The sequence below is a fragment of the Hemitrygon akajei genome, chromosome 21, assembly GCF_048418815.1.
Source record: "Hemitrygon akajei chromosome 21, sHemAka1.3, whole genome shotgun sequence".
NCBI lineage: Eukaryota > Metazoa > Chordata > Chondrichthyes > Myliobatiformes > Dasyatidae > Hemitrygon > Hemitrygon akajei.
The window spans coordinates 40,813,337-40,831,553 of NC_133144.1; the positions used below are offsets into that span (position 1 = coordinate 40,813,337).

The window sequence follows — 18,217 nt, forward strand, 5'->3', positions numbered from 1 at the left end:
TTCCCCTTTGGAATGCAAGATGACCTTCTCCATATCCTGCATAGGTTGACCGCAGCTTACAAACTCCTAGCTTAGGTATATTCAAACATACAAATGAGCTTTCATATTTTATTAAATTCAAAGTTTGAAGTATATACATATGTTCATCTGAAGCTTGCAAAACTAGTTTCCTCCTCTATTGCACTCTTAGTAATTGTTTTTACCAATCTTTATGTGCTGTTGATTCCATTCATTACAGTATTGTGGCGGTATGGTTACCATGTTGCATGATTTTTGTTTATTTTCCAACTCGCAGACAAAATCAACTTGAGTCTGTAAAAATGGAGCATGTTGGGCAGGAATGGATTTATGCCCATATCTACTTGTTATATCTTTTGAGCAATATTTGCATCATAGATGCGTCCATATTTTGAATATATTTTGAATTTGGATTTTTTGTCTAATACATTGAGTTGTGACATTTTAATTCCTTTCTTGTTTCATTACAGTGAATTTTCAGTAGAGTTAGAGTACATTCCATTATTTAATGTTGATGAAATTCTGCTATTTATGCCTTTAATTTGTTTGGTTTGTTTTAATTTCTGTAAACAATTCTTGGAAAAGTTTTGGTATATTAAACATTCTTAAAGTTCAAACCATTAGAACAGATCAGAACAATACTAGCTATATTTAAATTAAACATATTAATGCTCTTTAAGCCTGGAAGCATTAAATATTTTCAGACAAATGGGGATCTTGAAGTTAGTCTATCCACTTTTGTAGCAAGGAAAAGAAGCTCTATATCCTTGCGTCTGTTTCATCATTTTCCTTTCTCAGTTGTTCTACTTCTGTGCAATAAGTTGAAGTTTGGCAAAGCAGTTTTATTAATAGGTTTGATCTCATTGTAGAATGCTACTGGTTGGTATTTTTTTATGGAATACATGTCTTCCCCGAACTTTGGAGATTATTCAGGACCACGAATAACATCAGTAGCTCCCTCGTGAAAGTTGGATGACATATAAATTTGCAAAATACTTTTCAAATTATAAATGAATAGTAGAACATTCACCTGAGGGATGCTGACAGTTGATTTCCTGCAAGGTCAAGCAAGTACTCATAAAAGCCATCGTCATGCATGGCTCTAAAAATGAAGGAAAGTTCTGCTGGAAGTGTGACTAAATGCATGAATGCTATGGTGAGAGACCATATTGTGTTTAATTTTACCTTGGGGAGAGTCATTAACACCTGGCATATATAACGTGTAATATAAATTTCTGAGAGGATTGAGGGTTGGTTTGACCTGCTGTTGACCTATGAGTTGCCCTTTCTAAGTGGTCATACACCATTAGAAGCATGTTTCCTATAGCACGTTCCTGTGCTGAGTTTCCCGAGAGCTGTCTGGCCCCAGCTAACCTGCAGGGTCTATCCAACTCTGACTGTCCCCACCCTGCAGTTTCATTGATCTTTCATTTTGGCCAGAAGGTGGATTCCAAGAAGACTGAGGCATCCAGGTTGCTGTCAGACCCTTGTTTTTGGATGGGACTACCAACACAATGGTTGGAAAATGATGCTGGTCTACTGAGGTTATTGGCACTGTGGGGGGGAGGGGAGAGATTGACAGTCAGTGTGTGGCCATTCAGTACCAATAGGTTGGGGAAAAAAACAGTTAATGTTGGCAACCACAGGAGATAAATGTGGTCAGGTTTTGGGGAAGATCTGGCCCTAAACCATAATAAACAGGTATGAAACAAACCAAGCAATACCCAATAATTTAGATAATGCTCCAAGATCCCGAGGGGAGTGAGGAAAACATTTATTTACATTTACTTTTGCTTGGAAGTTCGATTAGAGTGATGGAGAAAGAATTGGGAGGCATCAGCACATTGAATAATACTGACATTTGCAAGGGGAAGAGGCTACTTCAAGGGTGGCGAATCTATGGCATGTTGGCACCCAGCATGGAGAGCTGCTCCTTGATTCCTTAAACCCCACCTATAATAAAAAGATCCATAATGGTTACCTTTGCTGCCAAATTAATCAGTAAATTATTATTTTTTTACAACCTGAGAGCATTGAGATGTTTTACAAGCCGAGAGCAATAAAAGCATCTTGACTTGACATCAGCTAGACAATTGCAAAAACACATGATGTTGGATGATACTTTTTGAAATCCTCTCAGATCTCGTGTATTCATCAGTATTTGGACAGTAAATGGTTACAACAACAATACTATTTAGATATGTTATTTTAATTGTCTTTTTAAAAGATTAATATTTATTTACTTAAATTTGTTGTACTTTTATTGATAGTTAAAAAATGAATAAATATAAATAACAAACAGGATTCATCATATTTCCATAAAGTCCATAATTACTGTTACCAGTTCATTAATCAATGATAATCTCTGCTTAAAATTAGCATGGCGAGAGAATGTATCACCAATTTGGGTGCACACTCTCAAAAAGGTTTGCCTCTCCTGGACTAGGTATTAGAGCAGGGCCCATTACCTAAGGAAAGAATAATTTACATTCTCATTTGTATCAGAATCCAAAAGAGAGATTGTGGGAAGCATGGATGAAATATGGTTAGAAAATGGCTACGAAAGGCAGGGATATATTTTCTTGCAAGTTTGCTTCAATGTTTTTGTTGTGCTTAATTCCATTTGGGGCATCTTAAGCACACATACTCTTCCAGTGCAAGTCATTGTGCATTATTTTATATTTACTGTTTAACTCAGAATTTCAGAGCACACACTTGGGCAGGTCGTCGTTTTCCAGCATTAATGTGGTTTTCAAGGCAGGAGTAGTTGGTCATTGCTCTTTTTTGTTTCCAATTGTTTCGCAAGATCTGCTGATTGAAGTTCCTATTTTGTATATTGTTCATAGACTAGTACTACGGATAATCTAAATCTAAAATCTTTTTGGCTTCGGGATGGCAAAACGCAGTACAATTCAGAAATGCATTGCTATAGCAATATAAATATTCTAAATATTTAACCATGTTATAGCCATCTGATTAACACAGAGTTTTATGCCAATACATATAGTACTAATCTGCAGACCGATTAATTTTAGTTAAGATCTATCTACATTAGCTATTGGTATTTACAGCAAGTTTAAATGGTCAACTGAGTGGTGATGCTTTAGTAACTTTGTTTGAGTATCCTTCAAAAGACTGTGCTGTATAGTGGATGCTGTCATGATATTGTGCAGGTCGTGCTTGCTTGGGTAGACACAAATTCTGTTACAGATGCTCACTTATAAGTGTATCTCACTAATTGACTAAAAATCTGTACATGGTTTGTAGAGAGCACAAGTTCCTTCAGGTTTATTGGCAGTTGGAGATTTAGCTTGTCATGTGAAATTTGTGCGTCATTTCTTATTACTTTATGCCTGTTACAGGTGACAATTGAAGCAAAGACCGTAGCATCTTTTAAGAAATATGTGGATATTTAGTGAATTGTATTTTGATTACTGGAACAAACTGGGTGCATTCTGTGTCTTGTATATTTATATGTTTTAACAAGAATACATTCAGTCTTTTCTCAATTAGAAACATTTTGACTACTGCTGTTTTCCCTGATGGTAACTGTTCATTATTCTACAAATTCAAGTGGTTTAATTGTGCCTATCTTTTTTCTCAATTCTTTAGAAACCCCAATGCCTGTCTATGGCTTTAGGTGGAGCAGCACTTAACCTTGATTTGTGAACATGCCAGGTTGTGAAGTATCAGTTTTCCGAATAACAACAGTTAAATTCTGCCCATCATCTGCATTCACTGAATGACTAATCTTACCTTGGTATTTAAACAATGTTAACTGTTAGCTGGCTATGTGATCTCAAATTTAAAAGAAAACTACTTGCTCATGTTCATGGAGAAATTGACACCACATGTAATATTCATAGAAATCATTGCTTCAGAGCCAACATATAAAAGTAGAGAAGTCATACTTCAATTATGTTGAGCATTCAGACCTTACTTGGAGTGCACCAGGCCAGATGAATATTAGTGGTGGAAGCAGTTCTGAGAAGGTTTATCAAATGAAAGCCTGGAATGGCCAGATAAGGTGGGAAGTTTGGACATGGAAGATTTGTAACTACTCAACTTTAAAAGTGTGAGAAGGGACCTGATTGAAACAAGATGGTCTGGACAGGCTGGATATGAAGAGGATGTTTCAGCTGGTGGGTGAATGTAGAACTAAGGTTCAATCTAAAGATAACGGACAGCTCATTTAGAACAAGAATAAGATTTTTTCTATTTTGAGGGTTGAGTTTTTGGACTTCTATCATGACATCTCACAAGTGTTTTAAAACACAGGACCAGGAGGTAACAAGATTATAGTCAGATCATCCATTATCTGGTTCAATGGTGGAACAGATTTGAGGGCCTTGGTAGCTCACTCCTCCAAATTTATATGTTAGTATTTAATTTGGATTCCCATCTTATGGCAATAGTCTGATATTTTCACAAGAGTTAACCTTCTTCAGAAAATCTGTGGGTGAATCCACAAAGAGCATCCAGCCCAGATGGGTACCAGGCCAAGTACTGTAGAACTGTGCTGATCAACTGGCTGGAATGTTCACTGAGATCTTTAACCTCTTGCATCTGCAGTCTGAGGTACCCACCTGCTTTAAGCAGACTTCATTTATACCGGTGCTTTAAAAAAACGTGGTAACCTGCCTCAATGGCTATCATCCAGTACCACTTGCACTGTGATTAAGTGCTTTGAGCGGTTGATGAAACTTATCAACTTCTGCCTGAGTGGCAACATGGATCCACTCCAATTTGCCTACTGGCACAACAAGTCCACAGCAGATACCATTTAATTGGCTCTTCACTCAACCTTGGAACATCTAGACAACAAAGGTGCACACATCAGAATGCTCTTTATTGTCTACAGCTTGGCTTTCAGTATTATCATCTGCTCAAAACTAATCAATAATCATCAAGACCTTAGCCTCAATACCTCCTTGTACAATTGGATCTTTAATTTCCTCTCTTGCAGACACCAGTCATTTTGGATTGGCAACAGCATCTTCTCCATGACCTTTATCAGTACAGGTGCACCACAAGGCTCTGTGCATAGCCCCCTGCTCTACTTGCTTTACGCTTATAACTGTGTGGCTAAGCACAGCTCCAATGCCATATTTAAGTTTGCTGATAATGCCACGGCCATAGGCCGAATCAAAGGTGACGAATCGGCATATAGAAGGGAGATTGAAAATCTGGCTGACTGGTGCCACAACAATGTTTTACTCATTGTCAGCAAGACCAATTATTTGATTATTGATCAGGAGGAGAAAACCAGAGGTCCACGAGCAAGTCTATGCATGGGGATCTGAGGTGGAGAGGGACAGCAACTTGACCTGTCCTGGGCCCGACACATAAGTGCAGTTATGAAGAAAGCACAGCAGCGCCTGTACTTAGAAGTTTGTGAAAATTCAGCATTACACCTATAACTTTGACAAACTTCTATAGATGTTTGGTGGAAAATATACTGGTTGGTTGCATCACAGCCTGGTATGGAAACACCAATGCTCTTGAATGGAAAATCCTGCAAAAAGTAGTGATAACGTCCAGCCAATCATGGGTAAAGGCCTCCATATCATTCAGCAATTCTTCACACCACCCACGTCATGTTTTCTTCTTGCTGTTAACATCAGGAAGAAGGTACAGGAACCTCAGGACTCACAACATCAGGTTCAGGAACAGTTATTACCCCTCAACCATTAGCCCCTTGAACCAAATGGAATAACTTCACTCAACTTCACTTGACCCATCACTGAACTGTTCTCACAACCTGTGGACTCACTGTCAAGGACTGTTCATCTCATGTTCTTGATACCTATTGCTTATTTATTACTATTTTTCTTTTTGTATTTGCACAGTTTGTTGTGTTTTGCACACTGGTTGCTTGCCCTGTTGGTGCAATCTTTCATTAATTCTTTTATGGTTATTGGATTTATTGTGTATGCTTGCAAGAAAATGAATCTCAGGGGTTGTATATGGTGGCATATATGTACTTGGGTAATAAATTTACTTTAAACTTTACTTTGAACTTTGTATATTGCTGTAGTTTTGAAATATTTAGATTGAAACCCGTTGGGGAAATGTTAGGATTGTTATATACATGGGAGTTTTTTGACAGCTGGAACATAAAACTGATATGTTGCTACATAAGTGAGGGAATGCAATGACAATATCATTGATACTCTTAATAATCAAGTTTTTGGTGGAAGAAGTTTATAAAACTAAGTGGCTTTTCGCTGTGCCCTGCCAGCATCTCCAATGTTCAGAACCTAATATGTAGGAATTTGTAAGGGAAAATGTGGACACAGTTATGAAGAAAAATGGTAAGAAAGTCAATATTTGTAGATAACTGCGGGTGTGAGACTTTCATTTCTACCACTGCAACTCTATTAAGATTCCTTTCTTTTGAATACATAGGATGGAAATGCAAGAACATATCTTAATACTATGTAATTCTAATGTTAGGAGATGTTGAGAGCACAGACTGAGTATGGAAATTGAAGCCTTCAAATAAATGTGAACCTGCTGAGCTACCGTAGGAGCCAATCTACTTTTCCATCTTGTTCTGATTGATTCAAAACCAGTTAATAACTTCTGTGGAATTCCTAGGAAACCCATGAAGCAAGTGATAATGACTCAATTTAAATTGCTTTCATAACTTCAAACAATTTCCTTATTGCATTTTACAAACATTTTTGATCCCTGCAGGTTGGAGAGAAGGCAGTACATGTGAACACACATTATCAAACCAACATCATGAATAGGAACAAACGTGACAACCAGTTCTACAGTGTAGAGGTTGGGGATTCAACCTTCACTGTCCTGAAACGCTATCAAAACTTGAAGCCCATTGGTTCAGGAGCACAGGGAATTGTATGGTAAGTTAACTTTTTTTTGACTTTTGCCATCAGTCATGCAAACCAAAGACTGACCTCTGAGCTTTTCATTTAAAAATAATAAATGGAAATGTGGAGAATCTTTTCCCCCTTTTATTAATGTAATATTTAATTACCATTTAATGGATCAGTGTTTTGCTGTTATGGCACATGTCAGATAACAAATTATAAAGCTGAAACTTTCAGGCTGGAAAAGATGTAGCTGATATGATTAGACAGATTAGCATTATTTGTCCTATAAATACATGTATATTGAAACATCAAAACATACCATGAAATGTGTTGTTTGTGTCAAGGGTTATGCCGGGGGCAGCCCACGTGTCGCCACACTTAGCATGGGAAGTAGCAGTGCTAATTAATGTTGATCTCTTGTCAACAGTAATAATCATGCAAGTTGAATTTCACATGGCATTAAAGAACTTTGCGTAGAAGAACCAAGCAGCACATACATTATATGGGGCAGTCAGAAGGAAGAATATTCAGTAGATCTACTGTAAGCAGAGATAACTGTTGTGTAGTTGTATTTGTTTATATCTGTCCTTTTTCTGTGTTTTACAAATTAGAGTTAATGAAGTGTTTTACATAAGTGACTAGAACTTTGTGTTTGAGTCTGAATCTGAGGAATGTGTGTTCACACAAGATTAGAATCCTATCTCTTACTATCCACATTTATTTACTGTTATTTAATCAGCACTGAATATCAGTTACTAGTAAAGAAGAGAAAATCGAACTGCATGCTTTTACAGTTGCACAAAAATGCTGCAGCGTATCTTGTGTTATTGGGTCATTAATATTATAGCACTTGGTGGTCAAAAAGCGACTACAAGTCTGCCTTCAGCAACATTACACCTAATATAAATTCACATTTAAGTACAGTAAAATCATTTCTATGGAATTGAAGAGTTGTTTCAAGTTTTAAAGGGCCTGTGAGTTAGTAATTGTAAGGCTCACTGGTTCACTCGAGTTACAAAAAAGCTGAAATGGTTTACATCAGTCCCTGTAATTAGATTGTTGCCTGAACAGTATTCTGCACTTACTGCCAAGATTTCCTGAAGGAAGTTCAGTAATGGCTTAATCTCAGCTACACCTTATGACTACTCAACTACAATTAACATTTTCTATTGAGGGAGCACATTGGTGAGGTATTAAATTTTGCTCCTAACTAATTCCACCGCCCAGCTTATTCACAAGAATATGTTTGCACTTTTTTTTTGTGGAGAGAGTGCAATCCCCATGACTAATGGCTTAACAGTTAGCAAAAATAATTTTTTCATTCGATACAATTACACTAACAAAAGATTCATCAATAGCATGCATGGATGGTATAATTAACTGGCAACAATGATGTTAATGCCTTTATAGAATTGTTTGACTGAACTTGGTTAAGTGTAAGATGCTAATTTCTGGATAAATGGTGGAGATCCTTAGATCCTTGATGGCAAAAGTTGAGAGAAACAAAAGCAGAAAGTAGAAGAAAAAGGCACTTGTCTGGAATGGTAAACACTTGCAGTTAGTTACACAAGTATGGTTGAGTGTTAGTTTGAATAGTTGCACTTCAGGTTAGATGCAGAGCAGAAGAGAGGGTATGTGAAAAGTGAACTTTGATTTAAAGTTGGCATAACTGCTGAATGATTGAGGTCAGGATGGTGTAATAAATGAATGACTTTATTTCTATCCCCCAAATCTGAGACGTTGATGCTAAAAGTCAGAAGGAGCATGTCACTTTATTCTAACTATCAAATACATTTCAGCCTTTTATAGAGCAAACTTAGGTTCCAATTGAATAGGTTTAAAAATGTGAATTATAATTTGGTAACATGGATGTTAGAAATTGATTTTAAATTCCTCAGCTCTCCTTATTCACTTGATAAGGATAAGGTTGAAATATCTATTCCATCCAGCACTACGATAGAGCTAAGGGGAGAATCAGTGAGCAAGGCTGCTTAAGACTAGAACACATTTTTAAATGCAGGTGTCTTGTGGCTAGCCTTAAAACTGACTGGAACTGTGGGGAATCAACAGTTTTAATAAATTGTTTTAATAAATCATGGAAATAACACTGTTCCACCATTTATGGTATTCTTCTCATTTTGTCTTAGTTCCAGGCTACTTATTATTCAGTATGCAGAGAAAATTGATAAGGATGTTGCCAGCACTTGAGGAACTGAGTTATAGGAAAAGGTTGAATAGGTTAGTACTTTATTCCCTAGAGTGTAGGAAAATGAAGGGCGATTTGATGGAGGTATATGAAATTATGAGGGTATTGATAGGATAAATGCAAACACTTTTGCCACACAGGTTGAATAAGACTAGAACTAGAGATCATGGGTCAAGGGTGAAAGGTGAACTAAAGGGGAACATGAGAAGGAATTTCATTCAGTGAGAGTGTGGAATGAGCTGCACAGTGGAAGAGGTGGATTAGAATTCCACTTCAACATTTCAGAGAAATGTGGGAGGGGTATGGAGGGCTGCAGTTCAAGTGCAGGTCAATGGTTTGCCATGGACTCTGTGCTAAACGGCCTGTTTCTGTGATGTATTGCTCTACGACTCTATACATTAAATAAAGCATCACTTTTAATGTCCACTATTTAGTGCATGAATTGATAGAAAGCTGCCAAATTAAGTTGAGTACATTTGTGTTGTCATTTCTTACAGTTTTTTCTGATACTTAATTTTTATATTATAGTGCAGCCTATGATGCAGTTCTCGATAGGAATGTGGCTATCAAGAAACTCAGCCGACCATTTCAAAATCAGACTCATGCGAAAAGAGCTTATAGAGAATTAGTCCTCATGAAGTGTGTCAACCATAAAAATGTAAGAAGCTTTATCTAGTATTTTAATTTATCACGCAAAGTTAATTCACTAAAAGAGGGAAAAAAACACAATAGAAGCTTGTGACTAACTTGACTGTGTTTTGATCACTCTTGAATATTGTTTGAACAGTCCTTTGATCATTTAGATGGAAAATGATTTATCACAGATTATTTTAATTCAGGATGCTCAAGCCAAATAGATGCTAATTCAGTAATGGCTTGAATTTTATCCCAGTAATGCCGTCTATGGGTTGAATTAAATGATAGCTAACGTTATTCTCAGTACTTGGTCTTAAATTGGTTCCTTTTTAGAGAATGTCAGTCGCCTTTAATGTAAATAAAAAGAAATACTGAGCAGCTTTGATAACAGATCTTCAGGCATTTTTCCTTTGGCTTTATCCATGTAAGGTCTACACTTCAAGCAGCAGAAGTAGGCAAATAGTTGCCAGACTCATTTACAGATTTCCAGCTGCAGTTGTTTAGATTGATGATTAAGTATAATTGGATATTATGGCTGTGTAGAATTATAGAATTTTTTATAAATTGTGTGCTTTATTGATCCATAGTAGGGGCAATGTTGTAGAATGTCTCATTTCCCCCCCCCCCACCTTGAAATATTTTGCTCTTTTTCAGGATTTCTAAGGAATAATCAAATGTTATTGCCTTGTTTGTATTTTATTGATTCAACCAGTTCAAATTTAGTTTGCATGCTACAGCATTAAAATGCTGTTATGCTAATTCCAACTGCTTAAGAACATTTCTGTAAATTAGTTTTGAGTATTTAGAATATTCAGTCCTCTATGCAATTCCTCATGCTGAAGATTTCTTCTTATCTCAGTTTTAAAGGGACTTCCCTTTATTGTGAGGTTGTGCCTTTAGATCCGAGAATGCTCCTACTAATGGAAACATCCTCTCCACAATCATTCTATTCAAGCCTTTCAGTATTTAACAGGTCTCAATGAGATGCTTGCTCATCCTTCTGAATTTTGTCGAGTACAGACCCAGAGCTATCAAATGCTCTTCCAAACATTAAGCATTTTGTTCTTGGGATCATGCTTTTGAACCTCTCATGGACCAGCACATCATCCCGTCAGCAGCAATGATGAGTCGGCATACAGAGAGGAGGAGGAGGAGAAGCTTGTCAAATGGTACAAGGACAATAACCTGAGTCTCAATGTGGACAAAATAACAGATGACTGTGTACTTCTGGAAGGCACAGGGCGACCACTCTCCATTGCACAGTCTGCCTGTGCTGCACACTGCATGCATTTTTGAATTGTATTTTATTAACTTATGGTAATATTTCATGTGCTGTATGTTTGGTTTTGTTGTACATCTGTACAGTCAGATGACAGTAAATTTGAACTTAATTATTGAACTTACAGTTGCTCACAGAATTTTAAATGCTGTCTAGCCAACATCCTATATGGCTTCAGTGGTATATCCTTGCTTTTATATTCTCAACTACTAGAAATGAAAGCTGTAAATGCATTTTTACTTCAATACAAGTCCCTTTGCACTTCTGATTTATGAATTCTCTCCCTGTTTAGGAAATAGTCATAACTGTATTCTTCCCAACAAAGTACCTAAATTCACACTTCCATACATTATATTCTGTCTGCTATCTTTTGCCCATTTTCTTAACCATATCATTCTCCCGGTCCCCCCTCTCTGCGACAGAGAATCTTTCTCCAGGAATCTTCTCTGAGACTGCAGAGCGCTGAAGCGCCCAAACGATCTCCAAGCTTCTGCATTCATCTCAATGTTTCAGTCTCCCTCATTGCTTTCATCAGCGAAATGGAGTCGAATATCAGCTCGTGCCCTGTCCTGCAGCCTGCCTGAGTTTGCCACCTCTGCCTCCCAGAATTCTCTCAGAGACTGCAGAGTGCTGGAACATCCAAGTGATCTCCAAACAGAAAATCACAGTCTCCAACAGTTCCAGAATCATATCAAAGATGGAAAACATACATAGAAGGCGTAGAAGAAGTGAAATATATGGTTTCATAATCTATTCAGATCATGACCGAAGGATTGTTATATGCTGGTGCCATCTTAACCAAAAGTCTTGACCATTGTGTGCTTGTGACTGGGAAAAGAACAAAATACAGTACAATGTCTGTTGGATTTAAAGAAAAGGCTCAGATTTTTTAAAAAATTAAATATTTTTCTTTCTGCACAGATGCTGACTTTTTAAAAAAATATTTTTTAATAGATTTCCAACAACTGCAGTATATTTACATCTTTTTCTGGCTTCTATTCTCATTCTTGCACGTTCTCCAGACAGTAAACTACATTTAACAAAGTGCTCTACCTCTGCCTCCCGCAACCACCTCCAGGTTGTCTTGATCTCTGGAGCCATGCTCTTTCGGCTCTGTCTATGCAGGTAGTATGAGTACAACCAAATGATCTAATTTGCCAAAATGCGGTCTCAGGAAGGAATGATAGGCATTTCTTATCATCATGTAGCAGTGGTCTAGTGTGCTGGCACCTCTGGTGCAACAGATTGTGTGTTGGTAATAATGGGCGGGATTTTCTTCATACAGGCCTGGTTTAAAATCACTGACTATAATTCGAAATGCATCAAGATGGGCTTTTTCTTGTCTGGTGGTGACATTGTGCATTTTGCGAGTGCTTGCTTATAATCAGCCACTGGTTTGTCTATAAACTGCGTTCAGGATCATGGATGAGACCTCCTGAGGCAAATAGAATGGTCTACATTTGATTGTTATGTACTCTAAGTCAGCGGAGCATGAGGTCGACATAAGCCCCACTTCCAAACACCAACGAAAATTGACTAAAAAGCCCATGCTGCCACCTTTTTTCTTAACAGAGTTCACAGTTCGGTCCATTCTGAAAATTGCAAAGCCTTCTGGTCAGATGTCTACGTCAGGAATATTCACTGTTAACTAAGTTTCGATGCAAATTGAGATCTTCCACTGTTGCAGCAGCCTTGCCCTGAGATTGTCAATGTTATTTTCCAGTGACTGCATATTCACAAACAAGATGCTGGGTAGAGAAAGCCTCGTCCCTCTGCACTTCAGCTTGGTTTGCATTCTGCCTCTCCTGCCATATTTGTGGTGATGGCATTAACCCTTAAAGGCACCATGCTTAACTGCTGCACTGGAGCTCATGACTTCTGCTCTGCACTTGATCATCAATCATGAGATCTGAAGATCATTGATGTAATTTCATAATCCGTTGTTAAAAGGAAATTTGCATGCTGCAGATTGCAGCGAAAGTAATTCAAAAGAAGTATATTTTAGAGGAACGCTGGTACAATTTTCTGAAGCCCGCAGAGTTGCTGACGTCCACCGGCGTCATCTTGTGTGTGAACCCTCTCAAAGCTAGTACTACTTCCTCTTATCATTCAGTTACTTAAACTCTCCCTGGCCCAGAAACTCTATTTCATAGAGAGAGGAATATTACAGAATCAAGGTCAGTGGCCCAACAAGTCCTATGATGACCATTAAGTACATATTTTTACATAAATCTTACCTCATCGTATTCTCCCCATGTTCACCTTTCTTTTCCGCCTCTTAGATTTACCACTTAGCTGCACACTGGACAGTTTACAATTAACTTGGGAACCTGCACAATATTTTGGGGGTTTTAGAATGCAGGAGAAAATGGAAGCTTCTTTGGAGGAGACTCATGTAGTCACAGGGAAGACAGCAAACTGCACAAATAGCACTAGAGATCAAGATTGAATCTGGGTCGTTAGACCTGCAGGGCATCAGCAATATTGGCTGTTATACAGTTTATCCCTGACAACATTGTTACAGGTGTCCCCTGCTTTACAAAAGTTTGCTTTACGCCACTTCGCTTTTATGAAAGACCTACATTAGTACCTGTTTTCGCTAACCAAAAGAAATCTGAAGAGGATTTTTGCTTTTACGGAAAAAGGCGCCCACTTTAAACTTGTGGTTACCCCGAGAAAGGCTACCTGAACGTGAAGCCTTGTGCGGGCAGGTGTGTGCGATTTTTTATTTTTTTTTCTCTCTCTACAAATCAGTTTTGGCTAAATTTTCCCAATTCTGTTAAGTAAAACTACGCTACGTACATTATTTCTACTTTATATAGGCTGTATATTTATCATATAATTTCTGCTTTTACTATATGTCAGTGTTTTTTTAGGTTTTATGTGCTACTTGGTTTGATTTAGTAGGTTATTTTTTTCGGTCAGGGAACGCTCAGTAATTTTTCCCATATAAATTAATGGTAATTGCTTCTTCGCTTTACGCCATTTCAGCTTATGAAATGTTTCTTAGGAACGCTCTACTTTGGGATAGCGGGGGAAACCTGTATCCATCTTCTGTGTAATTCAAATATCTTTTCCTAGAAGCATCCTTGTGCTGCCTGCCCAGCCAAATATTTCCAGCATTTTCTATTTTTTCCAAATTTACTTTTTATTTCTTTTTGATGTAAGTATCAATATGACCTGTCATCATGATATATTCAACTGTGGAACTGATATTAAGTCTGCTCGGTATGTCCCAACATGCTTCACAGTCATGGTTATATTGAGGGGAAACAACTCTGATTTTAAACTGTTACCCATCTCGGGAAATTGGAGGTCTAGATTCTATCAGCTGAATAAAGTATGAAGCAGGATCCACTGAGAGACTATGCAATTTATTATCGAGGGAGGTACTATATATATTTCCCTACAAGATGCTAATCACCATTTTACAAAGGAGAAATTGTTTTTAACATGAGCCTCATAATTGGTGGCAAAATCTTTACTTGAAATTAGAAGTATCTGAGTTGTATAATGTTTCTATGGAAATAAATTAACAGCTGCTCATCTTCAGGTGGTATTAAAAGATACCTCATCAACTCTTTCAAATCCTTGGCTTTACAGCACACTTCTGCTCATACTATATACATGAACATTTTCTTTCAATGGGGGAAAAAAATCACACCCTTTAATAGTATTAATAATTCAAAGATGCTACGAAGGATGAGGGTGTGAATTCCTTTCTACTGAAAACTGTTCATGATGCCACAAAATAATGTTGCAAAACAAATTTACTGAGTCTTTTCTATTCTTGCTGACAAAAATTATTTTTTTCTATAAAGTTTCTTTTTCCAGGTTCTGAGGTTAGAATTAAAATTTCTGATGAATTAAAAGGCTAATTAGATGAGTGCAAATGTTTTTGGTAATATTTTATGCTTGCCTGTTCTCTTTAATGACTATAAATAAGTTAAAATGACTTCAGCAATGAAAATTATTAACAGTTCCTTATAGTCTGAGACAGGAATAAGCTTAGAACTTGCATAAATTAAAACACTAGTTACATTAACCTTTGAATATTCAATATATTCCAGATAATTGGCCTGCTGAATGTATTTACACCACAAAAATCACTTGAGGAATTTCAAGATGTGTAAGTATTTTACCATAATGGTGTAAATAAGGACATTTTAAACATATTGAGTTGTTACTCATATTCCATACTGTTTCAAAGCATTTTGATTTTTTTAGTGCTGTTACTGCAGGTGACAATAGTTAAATATGAAATGAAACATTAGAAACTGTTGATGCATTCTTTTTAATGACACATGAATGTGCTTTTCTCCTTGATTGTTCTTGCTGACAGTTACATAGTGATGGAGCTTATGGATGCCAATCTCTGTCAGGTGATTCAGATGGAACTAGACCATGAGCGAATGTCTTATCTACTCTATCAGATGCTGTGTGGCATCAAGCACCTTCATTCAGCTGGCATTATACACCGGGTCAGTGATGATTTTTTTTCTATAGTCTAAGGCAAACTAGATTTAACATTAACTAAAAACTAGCCATTTCAATGTAATTTTAGGCAGTGATTATCCTTTGGTGTCGTGCAATAGCACATTGTTCAAGGCTGCAGTTTTGTTATTCGGTTCTCATTTTCTGATTGTAAAGTAGGGGAGGAAAGAACCATGTGACGATTAGAGATCCTCTTCTGCTCTAGTTAATTGCTTGATTTCGGTGGTACTGGGGAAAGACATGGTAGAAAATTTTGTTGCTATTCATACCAGTAGGAAGAAAGCAAATTCTAAAATATGTAGCTCAAGTGAAGGAAAGAAATTAAGGAAGCCATTTCCTATTGTATTCTCACTTGAGGATTAACTGTAATGTTCTACTTTGCCATTGGTTTGCTGCTACTATTTATAAAGCAGTTGATAGTTCCTCTTCAAATTCTGTATATTGTATACAGTCGGCCCTCCTGATCCGCAAGGGATTGGTTCCGGGACCCCTCGCGGATACCAAAAAACGCAGATCCTCAAGTCCCTTATTCAACTTGTCTCGATGTGGTGGACCTTAGGATCTAGTGGAACCCCAGACCTTATTTAACCCGTCTCAGTGCAGTGGACATTAGGACCCGGCGGCAGAGCTCTGAATCTGAAGTGTTTCTGTTCACGAAAATAATCACGATTGAAAATAAAGTGGAAATAATAAAGCGATCAGAAAGAGGTGAAATGCCATCGGTCATTGTAAAAGTGTTAGGCTATGTCAGTCAACGATTGGAACAATTTTCAAGGATAAAGTGAGAAAGGCTCTGCCCCGATGAAAGCTACAATTATTACTAAGCAACACAGTGGTTTAATTGTTGGGTTTTGGGGTTTTGAGTTTTTGATCCTCCACATCAACCCCGTGCGGATGGAGAGTGCACTCGAAAGCAGTTTGTCACTGACTCGCACTTGGGAACTTCTGTTCCCGAGCCCGGCGCTGAAACATACGTTCTTAAGTGTTTAATAGGCATAGAAAGGTAAAATATATACTATGACAAACATTTGACTAACTGACACTAAATAATACCGGATGTACCTGTTCCGACTTACTTAGTAAGAGAACTTCTGATTTTTTTCAATCCCGATCCATGATAACCCACGCACATCCTCCCGTATACTTTAAATCATCTCTAGATTATTTATAATAAATGCTATGTAAACTAGTTGTTATACTGCATTGTTTAAGGAATAATGACAAGGTAAAAAAGTCTGTACATGCTCGAACAGCAAGTGCTGGAAGAGCACTTCTGGGTTTTCTCAATTCGCGGTTGTTTGAATTCGCGGACGTGGAACTCGTAGATAAGGAGGGCCGCCTGTATAAGATCATTGTACTAACTATAGTTCCCGAGTACAGGTCATTGTTTTGCAAATGTTAAAATGTAAACCAGCAGTGCGCTGATCTTTGCTTCCTCGGTGCAAAAGCTAAAATGAATGTATTTTGATTTTTATGATTGTATTGGATAGACTGGTAAACAGGGAACATGAGATTCTGCAGATGGTGGATATCCTGACCAATGTTCAGAAAATGCTGGAAGCAGGTCAGGCAGCATCAATGGAGGGAAATAAACAACCAGCATTTTATACAAAGGCACTTCATGAGGACTGGAAAGAGAGAGGATAGAGCCAGAGTTTACCTCTTTCACCTATCACTTCCCAGCTTTACACACTACTCACACTCCTTACCTTGCTCCCTTCACCCAGATTTATCACCCATCCCCCTTTATTCTGGCTTCTGCCCTCTTTTTCCAGTCCTGCTGAAGGATCTCAGCCAAAATATTGACTATTCATTTCCCTCCAGAGAAGCTGCCTGACCTGCTGAGTTTCTTTAGCATGATGTTTTGCTTCCATGGGGTGTTAGCAATGAATCATTCTGTGCTTCCATTGTCATTCTAAATTCAGATTTTAAACATCATCCTGTGCAGATTTTATTTATGGACCGAGTTCCAGAATATTGGAATTATTTTCAAATTCATTTATACCAGTGCAGTTCTGTTGTATTTTGCTTGTAACATTTCAATGATTTTCTTTTGTCTTGAGTGTTCCCTGTTTGTAAACAAAATGGCTCAAGTTGGCTGTTAGTCTGAAGTACAAACATGGGGAGGGAAATATGCTTTGCTGAAGTCATTTTAAGGCAGCAGTGGCTTTACATACTCTCTTATTTATAAATATATTACTTGCCAAAGCCAGTCTTTTCTGAAGTGAGAATATGCAGTCAGTATGTGGGATTTCATGGAGGATGAAATGGAAGTTACTGTAATGCGACAGTTGCTTGAGATGTGGAGAAGTGGTCTTTTCTAAGTTGCATTCAATTAATGACTCTCCAGGTGCAGCTCAGTGGAAGTTAAATGCCAGTGGAAACTGAAGGGAAGCTTGAGGATGTTAATGTAAAATAGCAGCCTGCAACACAGGTTATTTATACTATTAGTAGGAAAATGCACCAGACAATTATACTAATAAAACTGAACAGGGTATAAGGAATACATGGTAAAGCAGTCCGAATACTGTAATGTAATTTTATATCCCTCGTCATATTGCAGGCATTTCTCTTTAATTGTCCTCAAGAAGGGTCTCGGTTCGAAATATCGATTCTTTATTCATTTCCTTAGATACTGTCCGACCTGCTGAGTTCCTCCAGCATTTTGTGTGTGTTGCTTTGGATTTCCAGCATCTGCTGGCTTTCTCTTGCTTGTGGTGGGAAGACGTGTGTGGTTTTGAAGAC

The 18,217-nt window shown here is 37.6% G+C and overlaps 1 protein-coding gene across 4 annotated transcripts in view; it reads left to right on the forward strand.

Moving 5' to 3' along the window:
- The window catches only part of LOC140714252 (mitogen-activated protein kinase 8), a 114,761-nt gene that overhangs the window by 59,746 nt on the left and 36,798 nt on the right, over positions 1-18,217 (forward strand). For all 4 annotated transcript variants that reach the window (XM_073025298.1, XM_073025297.1, XM_073025299.1 and 1 more), the window contains 4 exons: positions 6,718-6,887; positions 9,592-9,721; positions 15,049-15,107; positions 15,321-15,459. In XM_073025298.1, the coding sequence (XP_072881399.1) occupies positions 6,766-6,887; positions 9,592-9,721; positions 15,049-15,107; positions 15,321-15,459 (450 nt within the window). In that variant the 5' untranslated portion in view covers positions 6,718-6,765. The remainder of the gene's footprint in view (positions 1-6,717; positions 6,888-9,591; positions 9,722-15,048; positions 15,108-15,320; positions 15,460-18,217) is intronic.